The sequence below is a fragment of the Hemiscyllium ocellatum genome, chromosome 2 (assembly GCF_020745735.1).
Source record: "Hemiscyllium ocellatum isolate sHemOce1 chromosome 2, sHemOce1.pat.X.cur, whole genome shotgun sequence".
Lineage (NCBI taxonomy): Eukaryota > Metazoa > Chordata > Chondrichthyes > Orectolobiformes > Hemiscylliidae > Hemiscyllium > Hemiscyllium ocellatum.
The window spans coordinates 55,408,843-55,436,558 of NC_083402.1; the positions used below are offsets into that span (position 1 = coordinate 55,408,843).

General features: G+C 38.2%; 1 protein-coding gene across 4 annotated transcripts in view; it reads right to left on the reverse strand.

Moving 5' to 3' along the window:
* The window catches only part of kiaa0825 (KIAA0825 ortholog), a 447,094-nt gene that overhangs the window by 327,676 nt on the left and 91,702 nt on the right, over window positions 1–27,716 (reverse strand). For all 4 annotated transcript variants that reach the window (XM_060836740.1, XM_060836733.1, XM_060836749.1 and 1 more), the window contains exons 5-9: window positions 24,489–24,659; window positions 17,755–17,846; window positions 16,766–16,984; window positions 9,444–9,709; window positions 6,663–6,813 (exon numbers count right to left, since the gene is read on the reverse strand). In XM_060836740.1, coding sequence (XP_060692723.1) covers window positions 6,663–6,813; window positions 9,444–9,709; window positions 16,766–16,984; window positions 17,755–17,846; window positions 24,489–24,659 — 899 coding nt within the window. The remainder of the gene's footprint in view (window positions 1–6,662; window positions 6,814–9,443; window positions 9,710–16,765; window positions 16,985–17,754; window positions 17,847–24,488; window positions 24,660–27,716) is intronic.

The following is a 27,716-nucleotide window of genomic DNA, read 5'->3' on the forward strand; positions in this document are numbered from 1 at the left end:
CTTGATTCATGTACCATGACTATGATTCCTCTTTTTCGCAGAGTCCTACAATCTTTCTTCATTCAAATAATATTTTTTTTTACCTCATGCCAAATGCAACAAGCTCAGATGTTCCTAGATTTTACTCCATCAACCAAAGTTTTGCCCACTCATTTAACCTGTCTAAGCACCTTTGTGGACTCTTTTATATCTCTTGACCACTTATTTTCCTATTTGTTTTTTGTCATCAGCAACTTTAGCTGAGTGGTTCCTTCAGCCAACTCATTGATATGGATGGGAGAGTTTAGAACCAAGCACTAATCCACTTGGAATAGCCTGGTAATTTGAAAGTGATCCATTGATTTGTACTTTTTTGCTTCCTGTTAGTTAATCAATCCTCAGCTTATACAAATATGTCACCCCCTACACCACCAGTTCTTACTTTGTATGGCAATCTTCAATATGACACCTATTGCGATTAAGGTAGCTTATACTTAATATTGCACAAGAGATTTAAGTTTTGAAGTGTTGTGTGGAAAAGGAATTTATTTAAACTTTTCTGGACAAACCTGCAATAATAGTTTTTTTGAAGGAGATAATGGAAAATTCATTGCAGACATGACAGGTATTTTTTTAAACTGGACTTCTTAGGAATCACATGACTGGTGATATCTGCTCGCTTTGCTATAGGCCCCGCTGGGCTGGTTTTGACAGTGACCGACTTAAAGCGATCCTTGTCTTGTCTGGCTCCATTCGAAGAACAAGCTAATTTGGAGAGAAGCCTATCAAAAACACGTTGCCCAGCTGATCCTTTTCACTCCTGAAAAGAAAACCGTTTTATTGAGAACAGGGAAACTCTATTTATTGTTTTGAAAGAGTGGTTAAAGGAATGTCAACACTTTCTAAGCCACCTGGCCTCCAGAACTTTAGAAACAACTGGGCAGTCGAAAAGTGTGGTGCTGGAAAAGCACAGCTGGCCAAGCAGCATCCAAGGAGCAGGAGAATCAAGCTTTAGGGAGAGGCTGAACAGGCTGAGACTGTTTTCCCTGGAGCATCGGAGGCTAAAGGGTTACCTTATAGAGGTTTACAAAATTATGAGGGGCATGGATAGGGTAAATAGGCAAAGTCTTTTCCCTGGGGTCTGGGAGTCCAGAACTAGATGACATAGGTTTAGGGTCAGAGGGGAAAGATATAAAAGAGACCTAAGGGGCAACTTTTTCATGCAGAGGGTGGTACGTGTATGGAATGAGCTGCCAGAGGAAGTGATGAAGGCTAGTACAATTGCAACATTTAAGAGGCACTTGGATGGGAATATGAATAGGAAGGGTTTGGAGGGATATGGGCCGGTTGCTGGCAGGTGGGACTAGATTGGACTGGGATATCTGGTTGGTATGGACAGGTTGGACCGAAGGGTCTGTTTCCATACTGTACATCTCTATGATTCTATAAGACCAAAACAGTGATTCCTCTGCTCCTCGCATGCTGCCTGACTGGCTGTGCTATTCTAGCATCGCACTCTTCGACTCAGATTGCCAGCATCTGCCATCCTCACTTTCTCCTGGGTATGGTTAGCAACTTGACTACACACCCCAGCATATCAGAGCAGCAGACACTGAAACATGCTACATTTTATTCTTTTCCCTTCAAGAATAGTCCTTTGACCAAAGTTCTTTATTTCCAGAAAGCCATTCTCTGCAGAAAAATCTTTTTTTAAAATCTCTTTCCTGTTGAATAAGTGGTTATGGGTATATTTTGGGAACATTCGGAGAGTTAAATCATGAATTTTTTATATTACTGATTGTGTATGTCAACAAATTATTGCATCTTTTGAATAAGTTAAACCTACAATTGTTTCTTAAGAAACCTGGTTGGAAGATTTTGTTTGCGCTTAAAACCTGATATATGGAGGGCATTTAATGGTCTTTTGAAAGATAGGCAAAGTATTTTTATTTTATGTTGTGACTCAAGGAACAGTAGGACTACAGCAACAGTGCATTCCTCCAGTTTCTGTCATAATATTATTAAATGCCTTTTGCAAATCCAAGTAGACATCTATAGGTTCCCATTTTCTCATTTTGTTTGCTATTTCCTCAAAGGACTCTAATAAATCAGTCAAAAAAGATTTCTCTTTTGAAAATACTGGCCCTGTTTTATTTTATTTTTTAAATGTTCTACATCTACCTCGTCAATAATGCATTCCAGCCTGTCCCCAATCACAGGTGTTTGTATAGCTTCCCACTTTTTGTCTCCTTCTTTTCTTGAATAGAAATGTTATATTTGGAATTTTCTAATCCAATGGGACCTTTCCAGAATCTACAAAATGTTGTAAGTTTAGAACCAATGCATTTACTGACTCTGCAGCCAGTATCTCATGAATTGAAACCACAATTATGATTTTAAGTCATCTGCACATACAGCCCTGTTACAAGTCTTATGTTCACACTTTACAACTTGCACATACTGTCAGCTTTTCAACTTGTCCATCCAACAAGAAAAGCTGATGCCTATTTTGAGGAACGAGTCCAGTACTAACCCATGGAGCGATAGACACATCTGCAGATTAACGGCAAGAAAGGTAAAAAGCATGGGTGCACAGTGTCAATTAGCTCAGTTGGGTGGACAGCTTAATTGTGACACGGAGTGATGCCAACAGCAAGGGTTGAATTCCCACAGCGGCTGTGGTTACTATGGAAGTTCTATCTTCTTAACCTCTTACTCTAATGAGAGAGCAGCCCAATGGTCCAATAGTAATACGGTGTCTGTCCCTTTACTAGAAAAGTAACATTATAAAATAGCTGGTAGAGGAAGTTAAACAATAAATGATCTATCTGTGGGCCTTTTGATTGAGACGTGATCTCTGAAATCCATTGTATTTTGGTTTTAGGAATTAGAATAGTTCAATAAGTTTAAAAGAGCTTTATTTTCTTCATTCATAGGACATGGTTAGCCAGCATTTATTGCTCATCCCTAGTTGCCCTTGATAGCAAGCTGTCTTCTTTATCCACTGCGGTCCATGTGCTGTAGGGTCATCCACAATGCAATGAGGGAGATTATTACAGGATTTTGACTCAACAACAGTGAAGGAACACTGATATATGTCCATGTCAAGATGGTGAGTGGCTTGGTGGGAAATTTGCAGGTGTTGGTGTTCCCGTGTATCAGATGCCCTTGTCCTCCTAAATGGAAGTGATGGAAGATTTGGAAGGTACTACCTAAGGATCTTTGGTGAATTTCTGTAGTGCATCTTGTAAACGGTACACACTGCTGTCACTGAGCATCAGTAGTGAAGGGAGTGAATGTTTGTGGATGTGGTGCAAACCAAGTGGGCTAATTTGTCAAGCTTTTTGAGTTTTGTTGGAGCTGCACCCATTCAAGCAAGTGGGAGAATTCCATCACACTCCTGGCTTGTGCCTTGGAGACGGTGGACTGGCTTTAGTGAGTCAGGGGATGAGTTACTCTCTACAGTATTCCTAGCTTCTGGCCCGCTCTTGAAGTCACTGCATTTATGTGGCAAGTCCAGCTGAGTTTCCGGTCAATGGTAACTCCAAGGTTGTTGATACTGGATGATTCAGTGATGAAAACACCATCGAACGTCAAGGAGTGGTGGTTGAGTTGTCTCTCATTGGACATGATCATTGCATGGCATTTGTGTGACGAAAATGTTACTTGCCACTTGTAAACCTATTTGGTAAGTCCAGAAGGGTTGAAAATCTATTTTCTTCAGATCAAAGAGGAACTTAAAATAAGGGGTAACTAACTTGAATTTATGTAAGAACATCACAGTCACGTCATTCAAGGAATTTGAATTGAATAAAAATCTTTAATTAATAGTCTAATGATGACCATAAATCATTGTCAATTTTGGAAAAACCCATCTGGTCCACTTACGTCTTTAAGGAAGAAAACTGCCATTTTTACCTGATCTAGCTAACATGTGATTCTAGATCCACAGCCATGTTGGCTCTTAACTGTCCTCTGGGCAATTAGGGATGGGTAATAAATACTAGCCTAGCCAATGAAGCTATCATCCTATGAATGAATAAAAAACAGTTTTTTGCAGTGAGACCATAGAACCATAAGAAATAAGAATAGGAATCGACTATTCAGCCCTTCTAGCCTGGTCTGCTATTGAATAAGATCCTCGCTGATCCAACATTCCTCACATTCACTTTTCTGCCATTTCCCTGTAATCTTTGATTTCCCTTACTGATCAAGAATCTATCTCAGCCTCAAATGAACAAAAAGTATTCTGGCTCCATTGGTCTCTGTGGCAAGGAGTTCAAAAGACTCTTAATCCTCTGAAAGAAGAAATTTCGCCTCATTTCAGACTTAAATTAGTGCCCCTTTATTGTGAGAGTATGCCCTCTTGTCCTAAGAGGAATCATCCTTTTCGCGTTTACACTGCCAAACCCATTAAGAATCCAATCTATTTCAAAGAGATCACTTCTCATTCTTCTGAATTCTAGTGAAGTCCCGACCTGTTTAACCCTTGCTCATAACACAATTCCTCCATACCAGAGATCATCCTAATGAACATACTTGGAATTGACTCCAATGAAGGGAGAATATCGTTCCTTAAACAAATGGACCAAAACTGCTCTTAGTGCTCTTACTAGCACTTTGTGCAGTTGCAGTAAGACTTTGCTACTGTTATATTTCAACTCCCTTGAATTAAGAGCCAACATTTAATTAGCCTTCCTGATTACCTGCTGCACCTATGTGTTAGCTTTCTGTGTTTCTGGAACAAGTTCCCCAAAGTGGGGAGTGGTTAGCTCAGTTGGTTGGATAGCTGATTTACAATGCAGAGTGATCCAATAGCATGACTTCAATTGTTACACCAGCTGAGATCACCATGTAGGATTCTCTTCTCAACCTCTCTCCCTCGCCTGAGGTAAGGTGACCCTCATATTAACCCACCAGCAGTTTTCTGTTTCTCTCTGTAATGAGTTAGCAGCCCTACGATCTGATAAACTTAGGGCGATTTTATCTATAACTGACCCCCAAGTCACTGTGTGGCAGCTTTCTGCAGCTTTTCACTATTTAAATAACACTTCTCCTTTATTTTCCTTTCAAAATGAACATTTTCCTGCATTATACTCCATTTTCCAAATTTGTGCTCACTTACTTAACCTATCAATAGCTGTGAATACTTCGTATCTCTTTCGCAACTTGCCTTTCCACTTATTTTTGTGTCTTCCTCAAAGCTGGCTTCAGTATATTTGCTTCCATCATCCAAGTCATTAATATATATTGTAAAGAGTTGTGTTCCCAACACTGACCCCTGAGGAAATCCCCTGGTTACAGTTGCCAACCTGAAAAAGAATCTCTTATACCCACTTGCTGTTTCATGCCTATTAGCAAATTCTCTATCCATGACAATATAGTAACTGCAAGGCCATGGACTCTTACCTTATGATGTTCAACATATCTATTGGTTCTCTTCCATTCACTTTACTTGAGACTTCCAAGAAATACTCTAATAAATTAGTCAGACAATTCCCATTTCATGAAGCCATGCTGACTCTGCTTTATTAGTTATGTTTTTCCAAAAATGCTGCTATTACTTCCCTAATAATTGATTCCAACTTGATGCTAGTCTAATTGGTCTAATTGCTTTTTGCCTCCTCCTTTTTCAGACAGGGATATCGTAATGGCAGTCTACCAGAAAATTACAACAAATGGGCTGCCAGAGGGAGTGGTGGAGGCTCGAACAATTGTGACATTTAAAAGGCATCTGGCTGGGTATATGAACAGGAGGGGTTGGAGGGCTATGGGCTGGGTGCTGGTAGGTTGGACTAGATTGGGTTGGGATATCTGGTTGGCATGGACGAATTGAACTGAAGGGTCTATTTCCGTGCTGTAATTCTCTATGATTCTAATGCATTCTCTATTTCTGTAACTACTTCTTTTAAGATCCTCTGGTGCAAACCATCAGGGCCAGGGACTTATCTGCCTTTAGCCACATTAGCTTTTCTCTAGTGGTGCTGATTTTTCCTTCATATTCTAAAGGGATGCTCGAAGTATCTTTCAGTATAAAGATGGATGCAAAATATTTGTTTACTTTCTCTGCTATTTCCTTGTTCTCTAAAAGCATCTACTCAGATCCATTTTCTAAGTGGCCTATGTTCACTTTGACTTCTCTCCTCCTTTTTAAGCTGACCTGCCGTAGAGGAAGCGATGCCCGTTTCAGTGGCCACTGCCAAAGTTATAATTAATCTTCAAAGTAAACAGAACATATGACTGCTTCAATTTCACTATAGGTTCATTCCTTTCAATTTTACTTCTGTTCAGTTGTCAATTCACACCTGATCATTCAAATCTGCATCTTTAGTAATGACTTGGCCATCCAAAATTGGATGAAAACAACACCTTTCCACCTAATTATTATAAAATCCACCAATCACTATTCTAATCTAAATTGTGCCAAAACTGGAGAATAATGTGCACAGAAAAGGTTATAAATCTGTTAAAGCACTCTCCCCCAAAAAATCCATTATTATTTACAGAGACATTAACGCCACATTAATCTACATTATGCCATACTGCATTACAGTACTGAAGGTAATACCCTCTTTTCAATTAGATTTGATTTTTGTTTTCCCATTCAACAGATACAGTTAAAATACAATTAGAACAAAACTACTGTAATAAATGAGAAACAAAAAGCTACTGAATTAATTTACCTCATAGAAAGATTTGGAATCATCCCAGTGGTGGCTCTGTGCATCTTGGATAATGCTTGTAGCACAGACTGTTATGCAGTAATTGGTAACTCGAAACTGAATCACTCTGATGAATTCTTGATACTGCTGAATTGGCAAGAATAACAGCCTACTTTAAAAAAATGATCAAAGAAACAGAATTAAGGTTTTAGCATAAGAAGACATAAGATCTCAGTGCTACAAATGATTCTGATTATTAGGTACTCATCACTCATTTCCTCACTATACTCCTACTAGGGCAAAGAATAATGTTCAAATGACTTATGAACAGTTCCTTGTTTGAAACACATTGAACTATAATCATATTACTGACAAATTTAAGTTCTCTTCTCACCAAAATAGTGATATCAAAGTAATATATAACATTTGCAATAGTTTGCTTTAATATTTTGGCCATGGTATAAATGATGACACACAAAAACTTCAATCTTATTTCTGTCTTTTTTTATTTATAGATGAAATTAGTACTGATAGTAAATAAGCAGCACTGATTACGCTTTTCTTATGAAGCAGACATCACTGTAAATGGACGTTTTGTGATGCAGCGGGTAGCATCCCTGCCTCTGCAGCAGAAGCCTTCCGTTTAAGTCCTACCCAGGACGTGATGGTTGAGTAAGGCTCTTTCTTTGTATTCATTCACAGGATGTGGGAGTCAATGGCTAGGCCAGCATTTATTACCCATCTCTAATTACACAAAGGGCAGTTAAGAATCAACCACATTGCTTTAGATTTGGAGTCACATGTAGCCAGACCAGATAAGGATGGCAGTTTTCCTTTCTTAATGGACATTACTAAACCAGATAGGCTTTTCCTGAAAAAAGATTCATAGTCACCATTAAACTCTTAATTCCAGATATTCATTGAATTCAGATTCCACAATCTGCTGTGGCAGGATTTGAACCTGCGTTCCCAGAACACTGCCAGGATCTTTGGATTAACAGCCCACCATTAGCCATTGCCTCCTCATTTGTAACATAAGAAACAGGAGCAAAAGGAAGCCATTATTCAAAAAACGGAGTTCGACAGAAAATAGGGAATTCAGACCAATGTTGGCTTTGTGAAGGGAAATCATGTTTGACAGAACTAATGGAGTTCTTAGAGGAGGTCACAGCTGCTAAGGAATCGGTAGACATTTGGGTTTCCAAAAGCCATTTGATAAAGTACCATATTAAAGGTTATTACAGAAAATAAAAATTCATTGTGTAGGCAATAGGTATGGACAGAACAAGGCTGGCTATCAGGAAGGAAACAGTAAGCATATATGGATCTTTTCACATTGATAAAATGTAACAAAATGATGTGTAATCAGAATTGGTACGGGGACCTCAACTGTTTACAATTTATATGTGAGTTAGATTAAGGGATAGTAGATATATTTGCCAAATTTACTGATGTCACAAAGATAAGGAGGAAAGTAAGTTGTAAAGAGGACACAGAGAAGGGTACAAAAATATATTATTAGGGTAAGTGTGTAACAAACATCTGGTAAATGGAATATAATGTGGGAAAATGTAATATTGTCTACTTCGGTAGGAAGAATAAAGAAGTGTATTGTCTAGACCTTGAAAGATTGTGTCACTCTGAGATGAAGACAAATCTGGGTGCCCTCATGCCTGATTTAGATAACCTAATGGAATGTTGTCATTTATCGTGAGGGGAATTACATAAATAAGCAGGGAGATTATGCTTCAATTTAGTTACAAAAGGCACAAGTGACGTTATATCTGAAGAACTGTGCACAATGCTAAAGTTATGTTATTAAAGGAAGAATACAAATATTTTGTGGCAGTTCTGAGAAAGTTTACTAGACTAATAACTAGAAAGGAATTGGGGTGGTGCTGTTATCTTATGCAAAAACATTGAAAATACTAGACTTGTACTAGAGGAGTAAGGTGTCTTGATTGAAAAATAAAAGATCCTGAGCAGTTCTTGACAGGGTAAGCATGGAAAGGATACTTCTCTAATGGGAGAAATCAAGAGTTAGGGGTTTACTGTTTTAAAATAAACTGTCACCCATTTAAAACAGATTAAGTGATTTTTCTTCCCTGAGGGTCTTTAGAATTCTCTTTCTTAAAAAGTGGGAGCAGCAGAGTCCTTGAATATTTTAAAGCATAAGCAGATAGATTCTTAAGCATGGTGATGAAAAGTTATCAGAAGTTGACAGGAATGTGGATTTGAGGTTACAATCAGATCAGCCATGATTGTATTGAATGGCAAAGCATGCTCAAGGGCTGAATGGCCTACTCCTGATCCTAATTTGTGTCTTGTACTTTAGAACTAAAGTAATCGCTCACTATACTCCTAATGCTCTCATTATTTAAAAAGCTATCTCAATATGTTTCCAACATCCTATCCTTCTTAAAAGTTATGTGCCTTTGTATTTTGAGATCCTAGCTTTGACTTCCTTGCATTCACATTTTTGTAATGACATAAATCAGGTCTATAAACAGGTTGAATATGAACCTGCAGGTCTTTCTAATACACACCAATGGTGAAAAATGACAATGGTTCTGTCAGCTATGTAACAGAAAGAAAGTTAGAGCCTCTATTGTTAACAGCCATATCTCCAAACTACAACATGCATGTCCAAGAGACATGGAGCCACACAAACTCAAGACTCCTTGAATGAATATACTAGCATCAGATAATATTAGATGCTTTTTTGTAACTATGAAACACTAATTTATTTTCACTGTTTGTACTTGCATTTGCAATTTAATTGCTGAAGTGCAGAGGACTTACTTTGTGTTGAACTCTTTCAGTAAATGCTCATACTTGGTTAAGGAATTATGGATGAATATTGCGGTGGAGAGGATTATATAGAGATTTTGTACTGTAACCTTGGAAGGGACCTCTTTACTTCTCTCTTCAAGTCGAGACAGCAGATCTGTTGCCACTTTAGAACAGCCATCCAAAAATGCTTCTCTAATTTCCTGTAGAAAGCTCTCACTGCTTGCCAGGGCCAATGGAAGCAAACTGTCAAGTTCTTCCATGATGTCAAAACAAAACTATAGAAGAATAAATGCAGTATTATGTTACTTGATGCCTGACATAACAACATCATTGATATACTCCCATAACACATTCGTGTATCAAGAAAATTATGCAATCCAATAATGTACAAGTACTGTGACATAATATACATGGCTGTCGATATCATATACATGGACTACAGTAAGGCGTTTGATAAAGTACCCCATAGTAGATTGATGGAGAAAGTGAAGTTGCATGAGGTCCAGGGTATACTAGCTAGATGGATAGAGAACTGGCTGGGCAGCAGGAGACAGAGAGTAGTAGTGGAGGGGAGTTTCTCAAAATGGAGAACTGTGACTAGTGGTGTTTCACAGAAATTTGTGCTGGGACCACTGTTGTTTGTGATACACATAAAAGGTCTGGAGGAATGTATAGATGGTCTGATTAGCAAGTTTGCAGGTGAAACTAAGATTGGTGGAGTAGCAGGTAGTAAAGGGGACTATCAGAGAACGCAGCAGAATAAAGATAGGTTGAAGAGTTGGGCAGAGAAATGGCAGATGGAGTTCAATCCAGGCAAATGCGAGGTGATGCATTTTGGAAGATCCAAATCAAGAATGAATTATAATGGAAATATATATGAGGAAAATTGATGAACAGAGAGATCTGGGTGTTCAGGTCCATTATACCCTGAAGGTAGCAATACAGGTTGTTAGAGTCGTCAAGAAAACATACGGCACGCTTTCCTTCATTGGTAGGACATGTTACAGCTGTATAGGACTTTGATTCAGCTACATTTGGAATACTGCCTACAGTTCTTGTCACCACATTACCAAAAGGTTGTGAATACTTTGAAGAAGTTGCAGAGGAGGTTCACATGATGTTTCCGGGTATAGAGGGCGTTAGTTACGAAGAGTGGTCCAATAGATTAGAATTATTTTCATTAGAAAATTGGAGGTTGAGGGGGATTTGGTCTACAGAATCATGAGAGATATAGACAGGATGGATAGCAAGAAATTTTTACCAGAGTGGGGAACTTAATTACTGAGTGGTCACGAGTTCAAGGTGAGAGGGGAAAAGTTTAAGGGAGATATGCGTGGAAAGTTCTTTTCGCAGAGTGTGGTGGGTGCCTGGAACGCATTGCAAGTGGAGGTGGTAGAGGTGGGCATGATAGCATCATTTAAGATGTGTCTAGACAGGTACACAAATGAACAAGCAGCAGAGGGATGCAGATCCTTAGAAAATAGACAATAGGTTGATATAGAGAATCTGGATTGCTGCAGGCTTGGAGGGCTGGAGGGCCTGTTCCTGTGCTGTCATTTTCTTTGTTTGTTCGAACAGATTGACTTACTTTTGTACATTTTCTTAAAATAGAAAAACTTAATATTCTATTTCCATGCACGCACTTTTATAATACAAATAGTTCTGAAATTGCTCAACAGTCACTTTGAAGAACACATCAATTTCAAGTAAGTGTCGAGAGTTTTTTTTACAAGTTATTGTGAAAATCATTATTTTAAGTATGTTAGATTACAGAATACCATTTTTGTATTTTAAAGTTTGATTTGTAACTAACATGCATGTAATAAATAATGTCTGATACAATTACAACTGAATTTTTAACTTGCATTAATGTTTTGAATACTGGTTATCGATTTAATATCTGATCATAAATCAGACAACACCAAGATATGAAACCAGACAACACAGATACTGAGGCTCAGAAGTATCATGATAAGGAGCAACAAAGGAAAGGTGTGTACTACTATCTGTAACTGTAGACACAGTTCACATCTTTGCATGTTTGGATCAATCAGGTCTGAAATCATCATGGCAGAACTCAAACAGTAGAGAGAAAACCTTTTTCAAGCAGCTAGTAGATAAGCTTTGAAATGGATTGCAGAATTGTGTGGTGGAGGGAAATTCAACTAAAATATTCAAAATAGAATTAGACTGCTGATGAAAAGAAAGAATGTATAGGGCGCTTGCAGTGAGAGGAGTAGGATGCAGACATCAAGGTCCAATTTGATACCAACGGCATAGGTAGAGCTAAGAAAAAAGGTTCTTTTGAGAGAGTATGAGAAATTAGGTGCTTATATGCAGAACCTCAAAGGAGCATATTCTGAGTCATAAGATAGTAGAATTAGAGCAGTGAAAGCTTGTGCAGTCAAAAACTGGTGTTGGAGAAGTGGGTTCTGGTTGTGAGCATTGGGAAAATTGGGATTTACACTATTGGGGTGGTCTATATCTGTACCATGCTGGGACTGGTGTTCTCAGGAGCCACATATTTGAGAAGTAGAGTTCCAAAGTAAACAAGTGAGGCAAGGGATCAAGCTTGGTCAAATGTAACAAATCAAGGAATGGAATCAAGGCAGGATAGCAAAATACAAACATAGAAAAATTAAGATCAGAAAATAGCTGGAAGGGACAGGCAGTAAAGCTGAAGAATATATCAGCAGTAAAGACTAAATGCTGCAAAGATCTAGAATAAACAAGATTAAAGGCTCTACATCTGAATTTGCATAGCATGAAAAACAAAGTTAATGAAGGGATTGCACACATTAAACTGAATAAATATGATAGCTAGTGCACAGTCAAGGACTGGGTTCTGAATTTTAATTAATATATGACATTCAAAATGAATAGGACACTAGATAAAGACAAAGAGGTAGCACTCCTAATAAAAGATCGTATTAGTGCAATAGTTAACAATAACTGGGAATTTGTGTTGCAGACGTTACGCCCCCTGTCTAGGTGACATCCTCAGTGCTTGGGAGCCTCCTGTGAAGCGCTTCTGTGATGTTTCCTCCAGCATTTATAGTGGTTTGTCTCTGCCACTTCCAGTTGTCAGTTCCAGCTGTCCATTGCAGTGGTCGGTATATTGGGTCCAGGTCGATGTGCTTATTGATTGAATCTGTGGATGAGTGCCATGCCTCTAAGACTTTGCTGGCTGTTCTCTGTTAGGCTTGTCCTATAATAGTAGTGTTGTCCTATAATAATAGTATAATAGGCACTCATCCACAGATTCAATCAATAAGTACATCAACCTGGACTCAATTCACCGACCACTGCAATGGACAGCTGGAACTGACAACCGGAAGTGGCAGAGACAAACCACTATAAATGCCGGAGGAAACATCACAGAAGCGCTTCACAGGAGGCTCCCAAGCACTGAGGATGTCATCTAGACAAGGGACGAAACGTCTGCAACACAAACTCCCAGCTCGGCGAACAGAACCACAACAATGAGCACCCGAGCTACAAATCTTGTCACAAACTTTGAAGTTAGCAATAACCTTGGTTCAGGAGATTAGATTGTAGAATCTGTTTGGGTAGTGATGAGGGATATTAGGAGAAAGAGGTCAATTGTGGGGGTGACCTCTAGGGCCCCAAACACTAAACACAATGTACAATAAGTCATGCAAAAAGAAATATTGAAATATCACAAGAAAGTTTGTGATAAAAGGTTGGCAATAACAATAGGTGATCACAATCTATATATAAACTAGAAATATCGGATTTATGATGTTAAAAATCACACAACACCAGGTTATAGTCCAACAGGTTTAATTGGAAGCACACTAGCTTTTGGAGCGAGGCTCCTTCATCAGGTGACAGTTGCTCCGAAAGCTAGTGTGCTTCCAATTAAACCTGTTGGACTATAACCTAGTGTTGTGTGATTTTTAACTTTGTACACCTCAGTCCAACACCAGCATCTCCAAATCAGATTAATAATAACAGGCTTTGATGAGGAGTTCACAGAATGTTGTTAAAAAACATATTCTGGAACCGACCAGAGAGTATGCTATACTAGACTTGGTATTGTTTAATCTGGCAGGATTAAATAATGAATAATAATAAAGAAATCCCTAAGTAGCAGTAAGCACAATATAATTGAATTGTACACCAATTTGAAAAGAAGAAGAGTGGGTCTAAAACTAGTATTTTAACCAGAAAAAAAGAAAACTTAAGTGCACATGTAAGTTGAACTAGCTGATGTGACCAACACCTCAATAGTAGTTATTTCAGAATTACTCACCATGCCATGTGCTGTTGAAATCAGGAATAAGATAATACACTGAATAAATGCACAGAAGTGTAGTGTCAATGGAAAGGATTTATATTCTTGATGCTGCAAATAACCGACCTTGTTGACCTGTATGGGTTCACACCAATCAAATAAACTAGTGCAGTGGGAAAGGTCTGAACTAGAATTATAGGCAGACGTAAACTGAATGGGGAGACATTAGTGAAGGAAAAAAGATGGAAATAAGTGACAGAAAAATTGAGAACAAAAATGGAAGGCAGAGGAAATGAAGGCTGGCAGCAAATATTGATGGAGTTTAAAGAAAATGTAAAAAAAACAAAAAGACAATGTTATGTCAGTTATATATTTATTTTGATATCAATTATTTTGGATTTTTGAAGTTGAACTAGTGCTGCTTCACATTTTCTCTGTCTTAAAAAAGGATTTAATAACTAATTTGTAAGTATTTCTGTAGTTATGATGATCCCTTTTAAAGCATAATATTGGGGGGGGGGGCTTCCTGGTAAATAATGGAGTTTTACTTGCATTAGGAGAATTTAAGAGAAAAAAAAAGTGTATTGTCTAGATTTTCAGTTTAGGTCTAGGCAGCTCTGCAGCATTCTTGGCAGAAGCTGGATGTGTAAAACAATTGCGACTGAGAAAGGGAGGTAGTTTGGGACTAGAATTAACGAGGTTAACATAGTGCAAGGAGTTTAATTTAGAAGTTCCAGACCAGAAGTGTTTGGTCAAAACCCTGACAGGTTATGTGAAGCTGAGAAAATTTGAGCTTAGATACATGAGAAATCAAGAAAAAAGCTATCAGATTCTAAAGTTCAGGAATTAAAACTACAGCTAAGTCAAACTCTACGTGGGATAGGTAAGGAATTCTCTCTGGTGTTGAGTAATGTAATGGGATACTGTTGGGATTAATGGAATTGTATTTTAACTATGTTTTGAAATCCTTAAACATGTATTGTATATAAATAATTTGGTTTGTCCAATTTTTATATTATTTTATTTTTCATAATAAACTTCTCTTTTATTGTTAAAAACCAAACTTGCTGCACTGCATCTTTGTATTTCAATGAAAGACTGCCTCGACAATACCAAAACAAAATCTATCAAGCTACATTTCAGTCTGGGATCTGACGTGTCCTGTAACAATATTAACTGGTCTCATAATAATAGGTTTTAAGGTAATATATCTGAATGCATGGAGCATCGTAATACGATAAGTGAACGAATTGCACAAATGGTTACACACAGGTACAACATAACTGCTATTAGGAGGCATACTTGTAGAACGAACAAGGCTAGAAACTGAACAACCAAAGGCATTTAATCTTTCAGAAGACCAGACAGGATTGAAAACTTTAGACCAGTATGACAGCAAGAAAGGACACTGTCGGAGGAAATCTAAATGTGGAATTAATCTAGATGGAATTAAGAAACGACAAAAGTGAAAAACCTTACTGGGAGTTGGCTATAGGCCTCTAATTAATAATGGTAGGTAGGGGATGTCAATCAACAGAAAATTAGAAAAGCACACAATGGTGCTGCAACAATCACGGATGATTTTAATCTACGTATACACCGGGCACACCTGTGAGTGCTGAATTCCTGCAAACTGTACAAAATGGCTTTTTAGATCAATTAAGTTTAGGAATGAAGTCTGAGTGAGGGTGGGGGTGGGGGAGGGTGGTGGGGGCAGGCTGTCCTAGGTCTAGATTTGTGTAATGATAAGGAGTTAATTAATAATTTTGTTGTAATAGGTCCTTTCAAAAAAAGTGATCATACATGATCAAATTCTTCATTCAGAAAGACAATGAAATAGTCCAATCCAAAATTAGCGTCCTAAATCTATAAAAAGGTAAGTACAAAAGGTATGAGTGAGTGAGGTAGCTGCAATAGACTAGGTAGCATTGTTAAAAGTTAAAACATTAGATAGGTCATGGTTAATATTTAAGGAACAAATAATTCATTGCAGCAACTATACATTCTTTTCAGTCAAAAAAACACAAGAGGAAAAATGGCTCAACTATGGTTACCAAAACAAATGGATAGTACGAGATCCAAAAAGGATTCATATAAAGTTACTCAAAAAAGTAGCAAGCCTGAGGACTCCAAGTGGTTTAGAATTCAACAAAGGAAGATAAAGAGGTTGATTAAGAAAGGAAAAATAGAGAATCAGTGTAAACTTGCAAGGGCCACTAAAGTGGACTGCAAGAACTTCTCTAAGTATGTAAAAGAGATTAGTGATGACAAATGCAGGTCACGAACAATCTGAAATAAGAGAATGCATAATGGAGAACAAATTAGTATAAAATTGTGCTGGAGTAATTAATGGGACTGAACACTGATTAATCCCCAGATACAGAAGCTTGAACACGTATGCTAACAGGTTTAAGAACAGTTTCCTCTTTGCTGTTATTAGACTGCTAAATGGACTCTCTAATTTCAAATTAAATATCGATCAAATGCACCTCCTGTGCAAGCATAACCTTTCATGCCTCACTTTTTCTAAAAATTCTATGATCGATATGTCCTGAATATTTGTATCTGCATGTACTGCTTGTAAAATAAAACTTTTCACTGTACTCAGGTACATGTGACAACAATAAATCAAATTAAATCAAATACCGCCCCTTGATGAGAAGGATTTTAGAGAAAGGAAGGGCAGCAGTTATTGCCTCTGTGACAAGTTCTGCCTGGCTGTGTTCAAAACTTATCTTTCTCCAAACTCCATAAATTGGATCATGTGACCTCTTTCTGAAACTGGTGTGGACTCAGTGTCTCAATTCAAGCAGTTTGCTTTCTACAAATACAACAAAAGCCAAAGTGTCTTTTACTTTTCAAACTGATCCTTTCAAAAAGATATATATATCCAACCAATTATAAAATTAGTATTGTGGATGACGCATCTTTGTAACAGAATTGGTAGATTCTTTTAAAAATAATAGATATTCAAGAACTCAAAATAGCTGCTTTGTAAGTCTTTTTGTGACATGCCTCTACTACACTTTACAACTTTTCCTGGTATGTCTACATGATGTTGTGTTGGTGTTACCTTTGCAACTTTTTTGGGTTGCTCTTCCTCCATGCACTGATCCCACGTAGCTTGCATTGGGCAAGTGGTTGTTGAAAAGCCTTTACTTGATATATATTGCTTTTTTTCTTGTTGAAGGCATCTTGAACATGTATCTTCAATGGCCACCTTCATACAAAGGGCTGCAGAATATCCGAGGCTCTTGAAAGCATTTCGCCAACCACATTCAAGGGGAATAGACTACAATATTAACAGGCAATAAAGTCACAGTTAAAACATAAAGTCTTATTTTAATAGAGCCAAAATCTAGAAGAAACTAAAATTACAAGAAAATGCAAATAAACTGTTTTAATAAGTCTGAAACCAATGCTGGTGAATTCTATAAATGTGTTAACAAGCAATTATGTCATCTTATTCAAAAATATATTTTTAGGGATCATCTGTTTAAGCCATTGTCTACCAAAAATGACAGTGGCTTTCTGGCTGAAAACCTCAAGATCTTAGGAATAAATAAAGTATTATACTTCTGGATGTAGGTTTACTCGCTGAGCTGGAAAGTTTGTTATCAGACATTTTGTCACCACACAAGGTAACATCTTCAGGGGGTGGTAAATGGGATGCAAGTCAATGTGTTTGTTGATAGAATTCCAGTTGGTTGGTCAGTCAGTTCCAACCGGACCCCTCTCAACAAATACATTGACTTGGATCCTAATTAACACCTCTGAGAAAAATAACAGGAAATGACATCACCACAGGAAATGACATCACCAATCCCAGGAAACTCAAGCATAGAAACAGAAAGCGGGCTACACCACCAGTGCTTCGTTTGGAGGCTCACTGAAAATGTTACCTAGTATAGTGATGAAACGTCTGAAAATGAACCTTCCAGCTCAGTGAACAAACCTATATCCAGAAATTCAACTTGAGCTACAAGTTTTCTCAAAACTTGCTGAAGTATTATAGTGATTATTTTACTAAATTTATAAAAATTAATACAAGACTTGCATTACCTCAGTCAAAAGTAGTAATTGATCGGCTTGGATGTTAGCTTTGTTCATCTCTGAAGGCCCATCAATGTTTGCTAAGGTCTTCTTTAGCACTCCTAAGAGATCAAATACCACACTGGTAAATATGGCCATACTACAATCTTACAAATGACACTTGTATACACAAATATTGCTTGTTTCAATCAGGTAAGGAAAGTATTTTGCATCTAATTTTAAAAATCACCTAACAGTTTAAAAAATTTTCTATTCTAAATAGTTGTATAGAGTTTGTGCCTTGGACAAGAGCAGCCAATCCAGGGCAAACACTACAGACAAAATTGACATAGGTTTCTGAATGGACACTTTCATTCAAGTTTAATATCAAATCTATTTGCATATTCGTGGAAAATCCATTATGAACCATCATAATCAGTGAAGTTAGAACGTAGTTTTCTTTTCATTAAAATATTCATTTACATGTTTAAGTGGTTATTTTATATAATATTTTATCATAGATGAAAATGAGCAAAGCAGAAAAAATAAACATTCAAAATCAGAGTGCCTAATCTACAATCAAAGTATAATCTGATTTCAATCAATTGAAAGGAACATACTAAAGTGTGCAGAATCATTTTCTCGTTTCACTGATATACAATAGTGAGTTGCTGAGTATTCAGTATTTCTCAATAGTACAGAGTTTTGATAAGACTTCATCTGGGATTGTGAATGCGATTTTAAGGAAGAATGTAGGGCATTAGAAATGGTCAAGTGAATATTCACTAGATTGTATCCTGATGACAGGCTGTCCTCTGATGAGAGGTAGAACAAATTGGTCTGCAGTCTCTGATGCTTAGAAGAATGATAGACCATCTCACTGAATCATCCTAATTTCTGAAGGGACTTGATAGCATAAATAGTACTGTACCCTCAGCTTGGGAACCTAGAACAAGTAGGCACAGTTTCAACATAAAGGGCTGGTCACTTAGGACTTGCAAGATACTTTTTCACTCTGGGGATGGGGCTAGCTTCAAGCATTTTTTTTTGAAAAACTTGCACAGAAACTGATTTGCTATGTATATAACTTGTGCCTGAAATTATCTAATCTTTTATAAATTAATAGACAGATTTGGGTAAATTATATTGCAAAAACATGCAGCCTCCGATAAACATTATTTCAGTATGTTTTTTAAGCATGCTACACAAGTGTAGTGCATTACTTTTATTAATAATGAAGCTGTATACAAAAGCTACAGATGTTTGTTGATCAGTAATGTGGACAACAGTGATGTATTTGACAGCAAAGACGAAAATTCTATTTCCATTATTAAGTAATAGTGTATAAGTTTATTGCATATCATATCAAATAATATGAAACAATAAATGATATTTCACAGATTCCAACAGATAGGAAATAAGAGTTAATCTCTTTTGATGTTGTACATAGTGGAGAGGGAAAGTCATTTCAACTTTTGGTGATGATGTTAAACATTATAGATTGACTACTTGTTTGCATCCTGCTCAATTTTCTATGCCTTTGAAGCTCAGACAAGATCCAGGTCTCATTCTTTCAAGACTGCTAAGGTTTGTCAAGGTGATTTTCAGAAAACTGTGAGAGTGCCTTTGCAACAATTACATTAAATTGTAAGCATTATTTTGTTTTAGTCATTATTGTATTCATGTAAAAAATACATTTTGCTGAACTGATGAAGTGTTTTTAGGAAGGATAAAAAAAGTGATGCATAGTATGTAACTTGAAGTAAGGCATTATATTCACTCGTACTCCTATAATATTGTTATTGTTAATACATTACACTGTTAGTATATTCTGAAGCTATTATAACAATAGATCTTTTAACAAATGTTGCAGCTGATCATGGCTTCATCTAACTGATATTTAAAGCAAATGTTAACAGTTTTAAATGCGATTTTTAATTCACAAAATTGACATAAGAAATTTCAATGTCATTTTTGATAGTGTTAGACTCAATCACTATTTTTAATATGCTGATGGTAAAAATATGCAAAGCCATTTTTAAATCTGTTATCTAAATGCAAATTTGAATACTTATAACTTTGTTGGTCTTTTTTGGCAGTCCTTGGGACTAAGGATGACCCTTCCAAAGTTGTTGACCCCGATGTGACTAAATATTCAAAGCAGGATCAACACAAATTTAGCAGAATCTGCATCTAAGATCCTCTGAAATGTTATTCTCCTTCCAAATGAGGAAAATAAGGTCGAGTTTTTGCCAAGAGTGATTCTCTGCCATACTTCAGTATTTCAGTAGGGTTTCCAGCTGCACCAGTTATTTTGTTGGTTCTCAGCTGTCTGGTGGCTTTTCAACATCATTTTGGGCTGGGGTTTTGCAAAGATGGAGATGACTGTCGAGCTGTGGGATGAAACCAAGGGCACTCATATTGAAGATGGAATCCCAATTGAGGAGATCCTCAAAGTGTTCATTCCCACAAGCAATGACTGCATCTCTGTACTTGATAAGCTACCCAGTTCTTAGCTCTCAGTGGGAAATATCCTTGGATGCTTGGGCCACAGACGGTGGCAACTATGTTAGAAATCCAAGCCTTTTATGGCTGTTAGTAAGTTGACAGACTTTGTGCATTCTTTCCACCTACAGCAAATCTTTAGTGCGCAGTTGTTTTCTTGCACCTTGGTCTTTATTAATCTGAAGATCTGATTTCTTTCCCTTGGGTTTTGTTGGTGCTCCCAGTTCAGGAATTTCTTGTGCTTATGCTTTAGTACCTCCTGGATCTCCTCGTCATTGTCATCATTATGGGTGGCACGGTGGCACAGTGGTTAGCACTGCTGCCTCACAGCGCCAGAGACCCGGGTTCAATTCCCGCCTCAGGCGACTGAATGTGTGGAGTTTGCACGTTCTCCCCGTGTCTGCGTGGGTTTGCTCCGGTTTCCTCCCACAGTCCAAAGGTGTGCGGGTCAGGTGAATTGGCCATGCTAAACTGCCCGTAGTGTTAGGTAAGAGGTAAATGTAGGGGTATGGGTGGGTTGCGCTTCGGCGGGTCGGTGTGGGCTTGTTGGGCCGAAGGCCTGTTTCCACATTGTAAGTAATCTAATCTAATCTAATCTAATCAAACTAGTCAAGAAACCGAGAATCTCATCACAGTTGCTGTTTATGATGAATTCAAGAGGTGCAGGCTGAGTTTGCCTTTCTTCCTGGATTTGTATCCTTAAATCCACTGGAATTGCATTTCCTTAAAACTATGAGAAATAGGAGCAGAAATAAGCCATTTGGCCCATCGTGTCCACTTCCACTGTTCGATAAGATCATGGTGAATATGATAATCGTTAACTCCACTTTCCTGTGTTATCCCCATCATCCCTCTTCCCTGGGTGACTAGAAATCTTACCTCAGTCTTGAGTATGATTTACTACCCAAACTTGATAGCCCACCTGTGGTAAAGAATTCCACAGATTCACCACCATTGAGAGAAAAAGAAATCCTCCCCCTCTGTCTCAGATGGGTGACTCCATAGTCTGAGAATAGACAAGAAGACGGGGAACCTATCAACAAAGACTACATAGTCAAACTAATGGACCTGTGCCTCACAACACATTTCACGTTCAACAACCAAATATATGAACAAATCAATGGCATACCCATCGGCTCACCCATAGCCGAAGCTGTAATGCAAAGATAAGAACAAACAGTCTTACTGCAAATTCAACCCAAACTCTGGGTCAGATATGTAGATTGACACCTTTGTAATCATTAAAAATACAGACTGGATCATCAACGCCACACTCACAGGAATCAGATTCACTAATGAGGAAGCAAAGGACAACCAACTCTCATTCCTAGACGTGATGGTACAGAGAACACCGAACGGAGATTCACCACAAAGGTATACAGGAAAACCACACACACAGACCAAGTCCTGAACTAGGAAAGCAACCACCCCAACACACACTAAAGAAGTTGCATCAAGACACTGTTCAAAATGGCCACAACACACTGCAGCACACCAGAACTGCAAAAAGAGGAAGAAGAACACCTCTACAATGTATTCGCCAAAAACGGATACCCCCGCAATTTCATCAACAGATGCCGAAGGGAAAGATATTGGAATGAGGACATGCCACAACCCAAAGGACTAGCCACATTACCATACATCAAGAACATTTCTGAACTGACAGCCAGACTACTACGACCACTAGGACTCATAACAGCACACAAACCAACAGCACTCTCAGACAACATCTCACCAGGACAAAGGACCCGATACCCAGCATGAACAAAACCAACGTAGTGTACAAAATCCCATGCAAGGACTGCATAAAACACTACATAGGACAAACAGGAAGACGGCTAATGATCTGTATCCATGAACACCAACTAGCCACAAAAAGACACAACCAGCTATCCTTAGTAGCCACACACGCAGATGACAAGCAACATGAGTTCGACTGGGACAACACTACTATTATAGGACAAGCCAAACAGAGAACAGCCAGGGAATTCCTAGAGGCATGGCACTCATCCACAGATTCTATCAACAAACACATCAACCTGGACCAACAAACAGACCACTGCAACGGACAGCTGGAACTGACAACCGGAAGTGGCAGAGACAAGCCACTATAAATGCCGGAGGAAACATCACAGAAGTGCTTCACAGGAGGCTCTCAAGCACTGAGGATGTCACCTAGACAGGGGACGAAACGTCTGCAACACAAATTCCCAGCTTGGTGAACAGAACCACAACAACGAGCACCTGAGCTACAAATCTTGTAACAAACTTTGAGTCTGAGATTATGTCTTCTTGTCCTCGACTCTGTTTGGAATGGGAACAACCTCTCCGCATCAACTCTGTCAATCCCCCTAAGGATGTTGACTGTTTCAATAATATCACCTCTCATCTGTCTAACCTCCAGTGAGTACAAGCTCAACCTACTCACTCTTTCTGATTAAGAAAATCCTTCCATACAGATGATCAATCTAGTGAACCTCCTCTGAACTATCTCCAATGCCAGTACATCTTTCCTTAAATAAGGGGACCAAAACTGATCAGTGTATATGGTCTGATAGTGGCTTGTTTAGTCTCTGCAAGACTTCTCTTGTTTAAAAAAATCTCTTCCCTTTGAAATAAAGACCAACATTCAATTTGTCTTCTCTACAACCCACTGAACCCGGATACTAACCTATTGTGATTCACGTGTTTTCTGCAGTTTTCCCCTACTTAAATAGCATTCAGCTCTTCTACTCTTTCTGCAAACGTATATAAGCTTACCTACCTACATGAGTGTTTCTGCCACTGTTGTCATTTTTGGGCCAGGCTGATGGAGATAGTCCATTGGATTAGGTGATGATCAGTCCAGCAGTCGGCTTCTGTTGAGGCACCAGTGATGCAGATATTCCCATGGTCTCTTGCTTATACGATTAGATTAGATTAATTAAGAAGGTAGCAATGGTTTAGAGCGAGGATGCTACCATTAAGTCTTGGAATTGTCTCTTTGATGCAATAGAATGCTTGTTATGATCAGGCCTACTCCAGGTATCGTCAGGAGAAGGACTCCATTGGCATTTACTTTTTCTCTGCCTACCTTGCCAATTATGCCTTTCCAGAGCTTTGTGTCCCTCCTCAACTCTGGTGTTAAGATCATCAAGAAGAATCAGCTTGTCTCCCTTTGGCAGAGGGGACATTGACAATCAAAGAATTTCTCTCTGAGTCTCATCTGTTAATTCTACAGTTGGGATCATGCACTGACAACAGTGGTGAACTTGATCTTGTTTCGGGTGAGCCTTAAGGTCATGAGGCTTTCATTTGTCCCACAAGACTATCAGAAATGGTCAGTTAGTTTGTTTAATTTTCAGCTAACCATGGTGAAATCAGTGTTCTTTTCCTCGTGTAACTTTCGAGAAAAAGGTGCACCTGTCAACCTTTGTCTTTGAGCTGAATCTGTCGTGACCACCTTGTCTCTCTCAGGATAATAGTATTGATGTCATTGTGCTAGAAATTCTGGCCTATGAAAGCAGTGCAATGTTCAGGTTTGTCGCTGTCGGGATGATCGGTGACAACCCTGATCTTCCAGGTCTCAACTTCATTTTGAGGGAATGAAAGGTGCCTCAGCATAGTTCTTTTAAGGTGGAGTGACTTTTGTACACAGATTATGACAGTCCTCATCAACAGATGCCTTTGTCCAAAGGCAAGAGTTGGTGAAACAATTTGAGACCAGGCAACACTGCAAAGACAGGAACAAAGGTGTACACCACACAGGTACAAATGTGCACATACGCTGTTTTCTAGGAAACCCCATTCCTGTTTTCTTGTGTATTAGTTGCTGAGAAAATAATGTGTTCCACACCAATCAGACCCCGTATGATTTGTACAGCTCACTGCTGCCACAGCAAATCGTGTACATCTGATTACTTTAGCTCTCAACAACATGCAAGAAGTCAATTGAAAATATGTTCAAACATACCTATCACATCACTGTGATTTTAAAGTTACTTTCTGCAAACGGTTATCAGTATATTTAAACATGTTTATTATATTGCTAGAGTTTCATGGCACAACGTTTCCTAATGCTACTTTCATTTATCTTCCAAAGATAGAACAAAATTAGTTTGTCCACCCATACAATAGTTCACAAGTCAGGTAAAATAGGGAGGGAGGAGCAAAAAGAAAAAGCCATACTTGCAAAAATATAAATAAGACTGTTATAATCCTGTAATGAAAAATAAGGAAATCATATCATTCTAAATTTATTAGATATTGATAAACTTTACCTCGAACGTTTCTACCATGCTGTGTGGAAGGGTTTCCCAAAAAGACCTCAAAAGCTAGTTCCTTCATTCGCTTTTCCATATGAAGGAGAATTTTCATCAAATGGGAAAGGCATCTAAGCTGATGTGCATTAAGACACAAGTTCCTTCCCCTCTTAGTCTCTTCCTGTGGAACTGGTCAAAGAAAGTAAATGAAGAAAATGCAAATTGGTAAATTACACTTAAAAATAATAAATACAGTCATAACATTACTGTTAGTAATGCAATTGTGTGGCATTTGACACACCTTCAACCACATTTTAACAAAGGGATTAGCAAGAGCTTCAAGTGTAATTTTTTTTCCATCCCACTCACCCCAATGATAATGCATACCAACCAATACCCTTCAGTTATCCCTAGTGGCCATATAGAGGAGGTGATGTACGGTGATATTATCACTGGAATGTTAATCTATAGACCCAGGTAATATTCTGGGAACCTTGGTTTGAATCCCACCATGGCAGATGGTGGAATTTTTATCCAAAAAGTCTAGATTTACAAGTCTAACGATGACCACAAAACCATTGTCGATTGTTGGAATAAACCATCTGGTTCACTAATGTCCTTCTAGATAGGAAACTTCCAACCTTACCTAGTCTGGTCTACACGTGACTCCAGACCCACAGTTCTGTGGTTGATTCTTAACTGCCTTCTGGGAATTCAGGATGGGCAATTAATGTTGATTTAGCCAGCAATGCCCTCATCCCATGAATGAATTTAAAAGTGCCAACCCATGTCCCTCCATCACCTGTACCAGCTGTTCTGGCCTCTATGATAAATTCATGACCCTCTACCCATCTTCAATGGCCCCTCATATCCTCCATTTGAATAATTTCCCCTACAGACCTTCAGCATGACCTCCATACAATACAACCAATGACTCATTAATAATACTTCCATGCCTATTCACACAGTACAGAAACAAACACAGAGAATACTGCAAAAACGTAGCAGTGTCTACTGAGAGAGGAACAGAGTTGACGTTTCAAGGTCAATATGATGTAGTTAGAACATTATACACACTCTATACAGAACTAAGGAACCCTAAGATAACAAAGCAAATGCTTAAAAGCCAAACATAGCATACACCTGTTTCACCAAATTAATTCAAGTCTAGGTTCAAGGTTCTGACCAAAGCCTCAGTGCGCATATTTAGTTATGATTGAAAATGAACTGGATTCATGCCATTTTCTGTGGACAGAGTGGTTAGGAAATTTTCCATTTTTCTAGGTCGATGCCAGTGTTTCAACTGGACATTTTTCATGACTGAAAGATGTGGCATTTAGCCCATTTATGAGTTTTTGTGATGTGTAGTGAGTAATGATATGATTAGGATAGCCGTTGTCTTGCAGGATAGTTTTAATCTGCTCTACCTCTGTGTCAAGCTGCTAGATGAGTAAATGGCTAAGACCTTACTTGAGGTGGTTCGAAACTTTCAATCATTTGCAAATCTTCACCCTCTCATTCATTCCACTTGCTCCAATGACAATGCATATCAACAAAAACCCTCAGTTACCTCCAATGGCTCATAATTCATACTCTCCATGCCAACCCATGTCTTCTACCCACCCATACTGGGAGGTCAAAAATGAATGCAGAGAAGTATGAGGTATTTCATTTTGGTAGAAAGAACTTGGAGAAATAGACTAAAGGGCACTACAGTAAAAGGGTATGCAGGAACAGAGAGATCCAGGTGTATACATCCATAGTTAATAAAAGTGGAAGGAGAGATAGAGAGATCAGTTAAAAAACATATAATAGCCTCAGCTTTAATATTAAGGGCACAGAGTATGTGATGAATTGTATAAGATACAAAGTAGACTTGTTATACCACAAAGGAATATAGAAAGTTGTTATAATGTAAACTGAAATTACATAGGACAAATCAGATCCTAGGATAAAACCTGGCTTGATAAACCCTAACTTTGTTTTGTTTTAAAATCTTGGCAATCAGTTACCAAACACATTCTGTAACCACACAGACAAAAGTCTACATGTGTATGTTCGAAACAAAGAATAAAACATGTATTAAAGAAGAAAAACAAATTATATTACACTAGTCAAAAATGTTATAACATTTCAATTATAAACTTTAATTACAAAGACCAGAAAAATATTCAGACTTGTACTATTCCTTGTATTCGAGCATTTGTCAGGGGTGGGGAGGAGGCGGTAGCACGATAGAGCACATAGACAAGGTCTTTTCCCTGGGGTGGGGGAGGCCAGAACTAGAGGTCATAGGCTTAGGGTGAGAGGGGGAAGATATAAAAGGGACCTAAGGGGCAACTTTTTCACGCAGAGGGTAGTGCACGTATGGAATGAGCTGCCAGAGGAAGTGGTGGAGGCTAGTATGATTGCAACATTTAAAAGACATCTGGATGGGTATATGAATAGGAAGGTTTAAAAGGATATGGGCCAAGTGCAGGCAAATGAGACTAGTATTAGGTTGGGATATCTGGTTGGCATGGACGAGTTGGACCGAAGGGTCTGTTTCCATGCTGTACATCTGTATGAATCTACAACTCATCTGAAAATACATCACTCCCCTATTGTCATGCATTTGTTCTGAGTCTACACAAAAAGAGCATTGAAGAAGGAGAAGGATTTGTTTAATTTGAATGCAATTATGTTGATGGAATGACTAAATACAATAACATATTATAAATTTTATGGATAGTGATAAGGATCAAAATGAATTCACAAATATGTTAACCCCAGCAGATTACTCATGTTAAATGCACAGATGAAGAAGGACATGCTTTTTAAAGTAAAGGCTGCAGTGTTATTTATCTTATAACATCATGTTTCACTGCTTAAGTGATATTATATTCAATAAAACTTGCTCCTCTAAGGACACAGTTTCCAACTGCTGGTAATTAACAAATTCTGAACTGAATAATAGATAATTACACCATCAAACTTTTCATTGAGTTGTTACATTTCACTGTTGAGTTCTATGGGCTTGATTTTATACTTGACATGTTTCAAATGAGCAAAAAACATAACCAAATGCAAACATGCTTGCAGATTAAATTTGATGCCGTCAGTGTTTTAAATCCCATGTATAACCTGCATGCCACTGACTAGCTCACTGCCTGAAAGTGGCAGAAAGTAGCACTGCCTGTTTGATGGGAGTGGAATTTGGTGCAGCAGGAAGGAACATGCAGGCCAATAGTAATTGGAATTGCATTT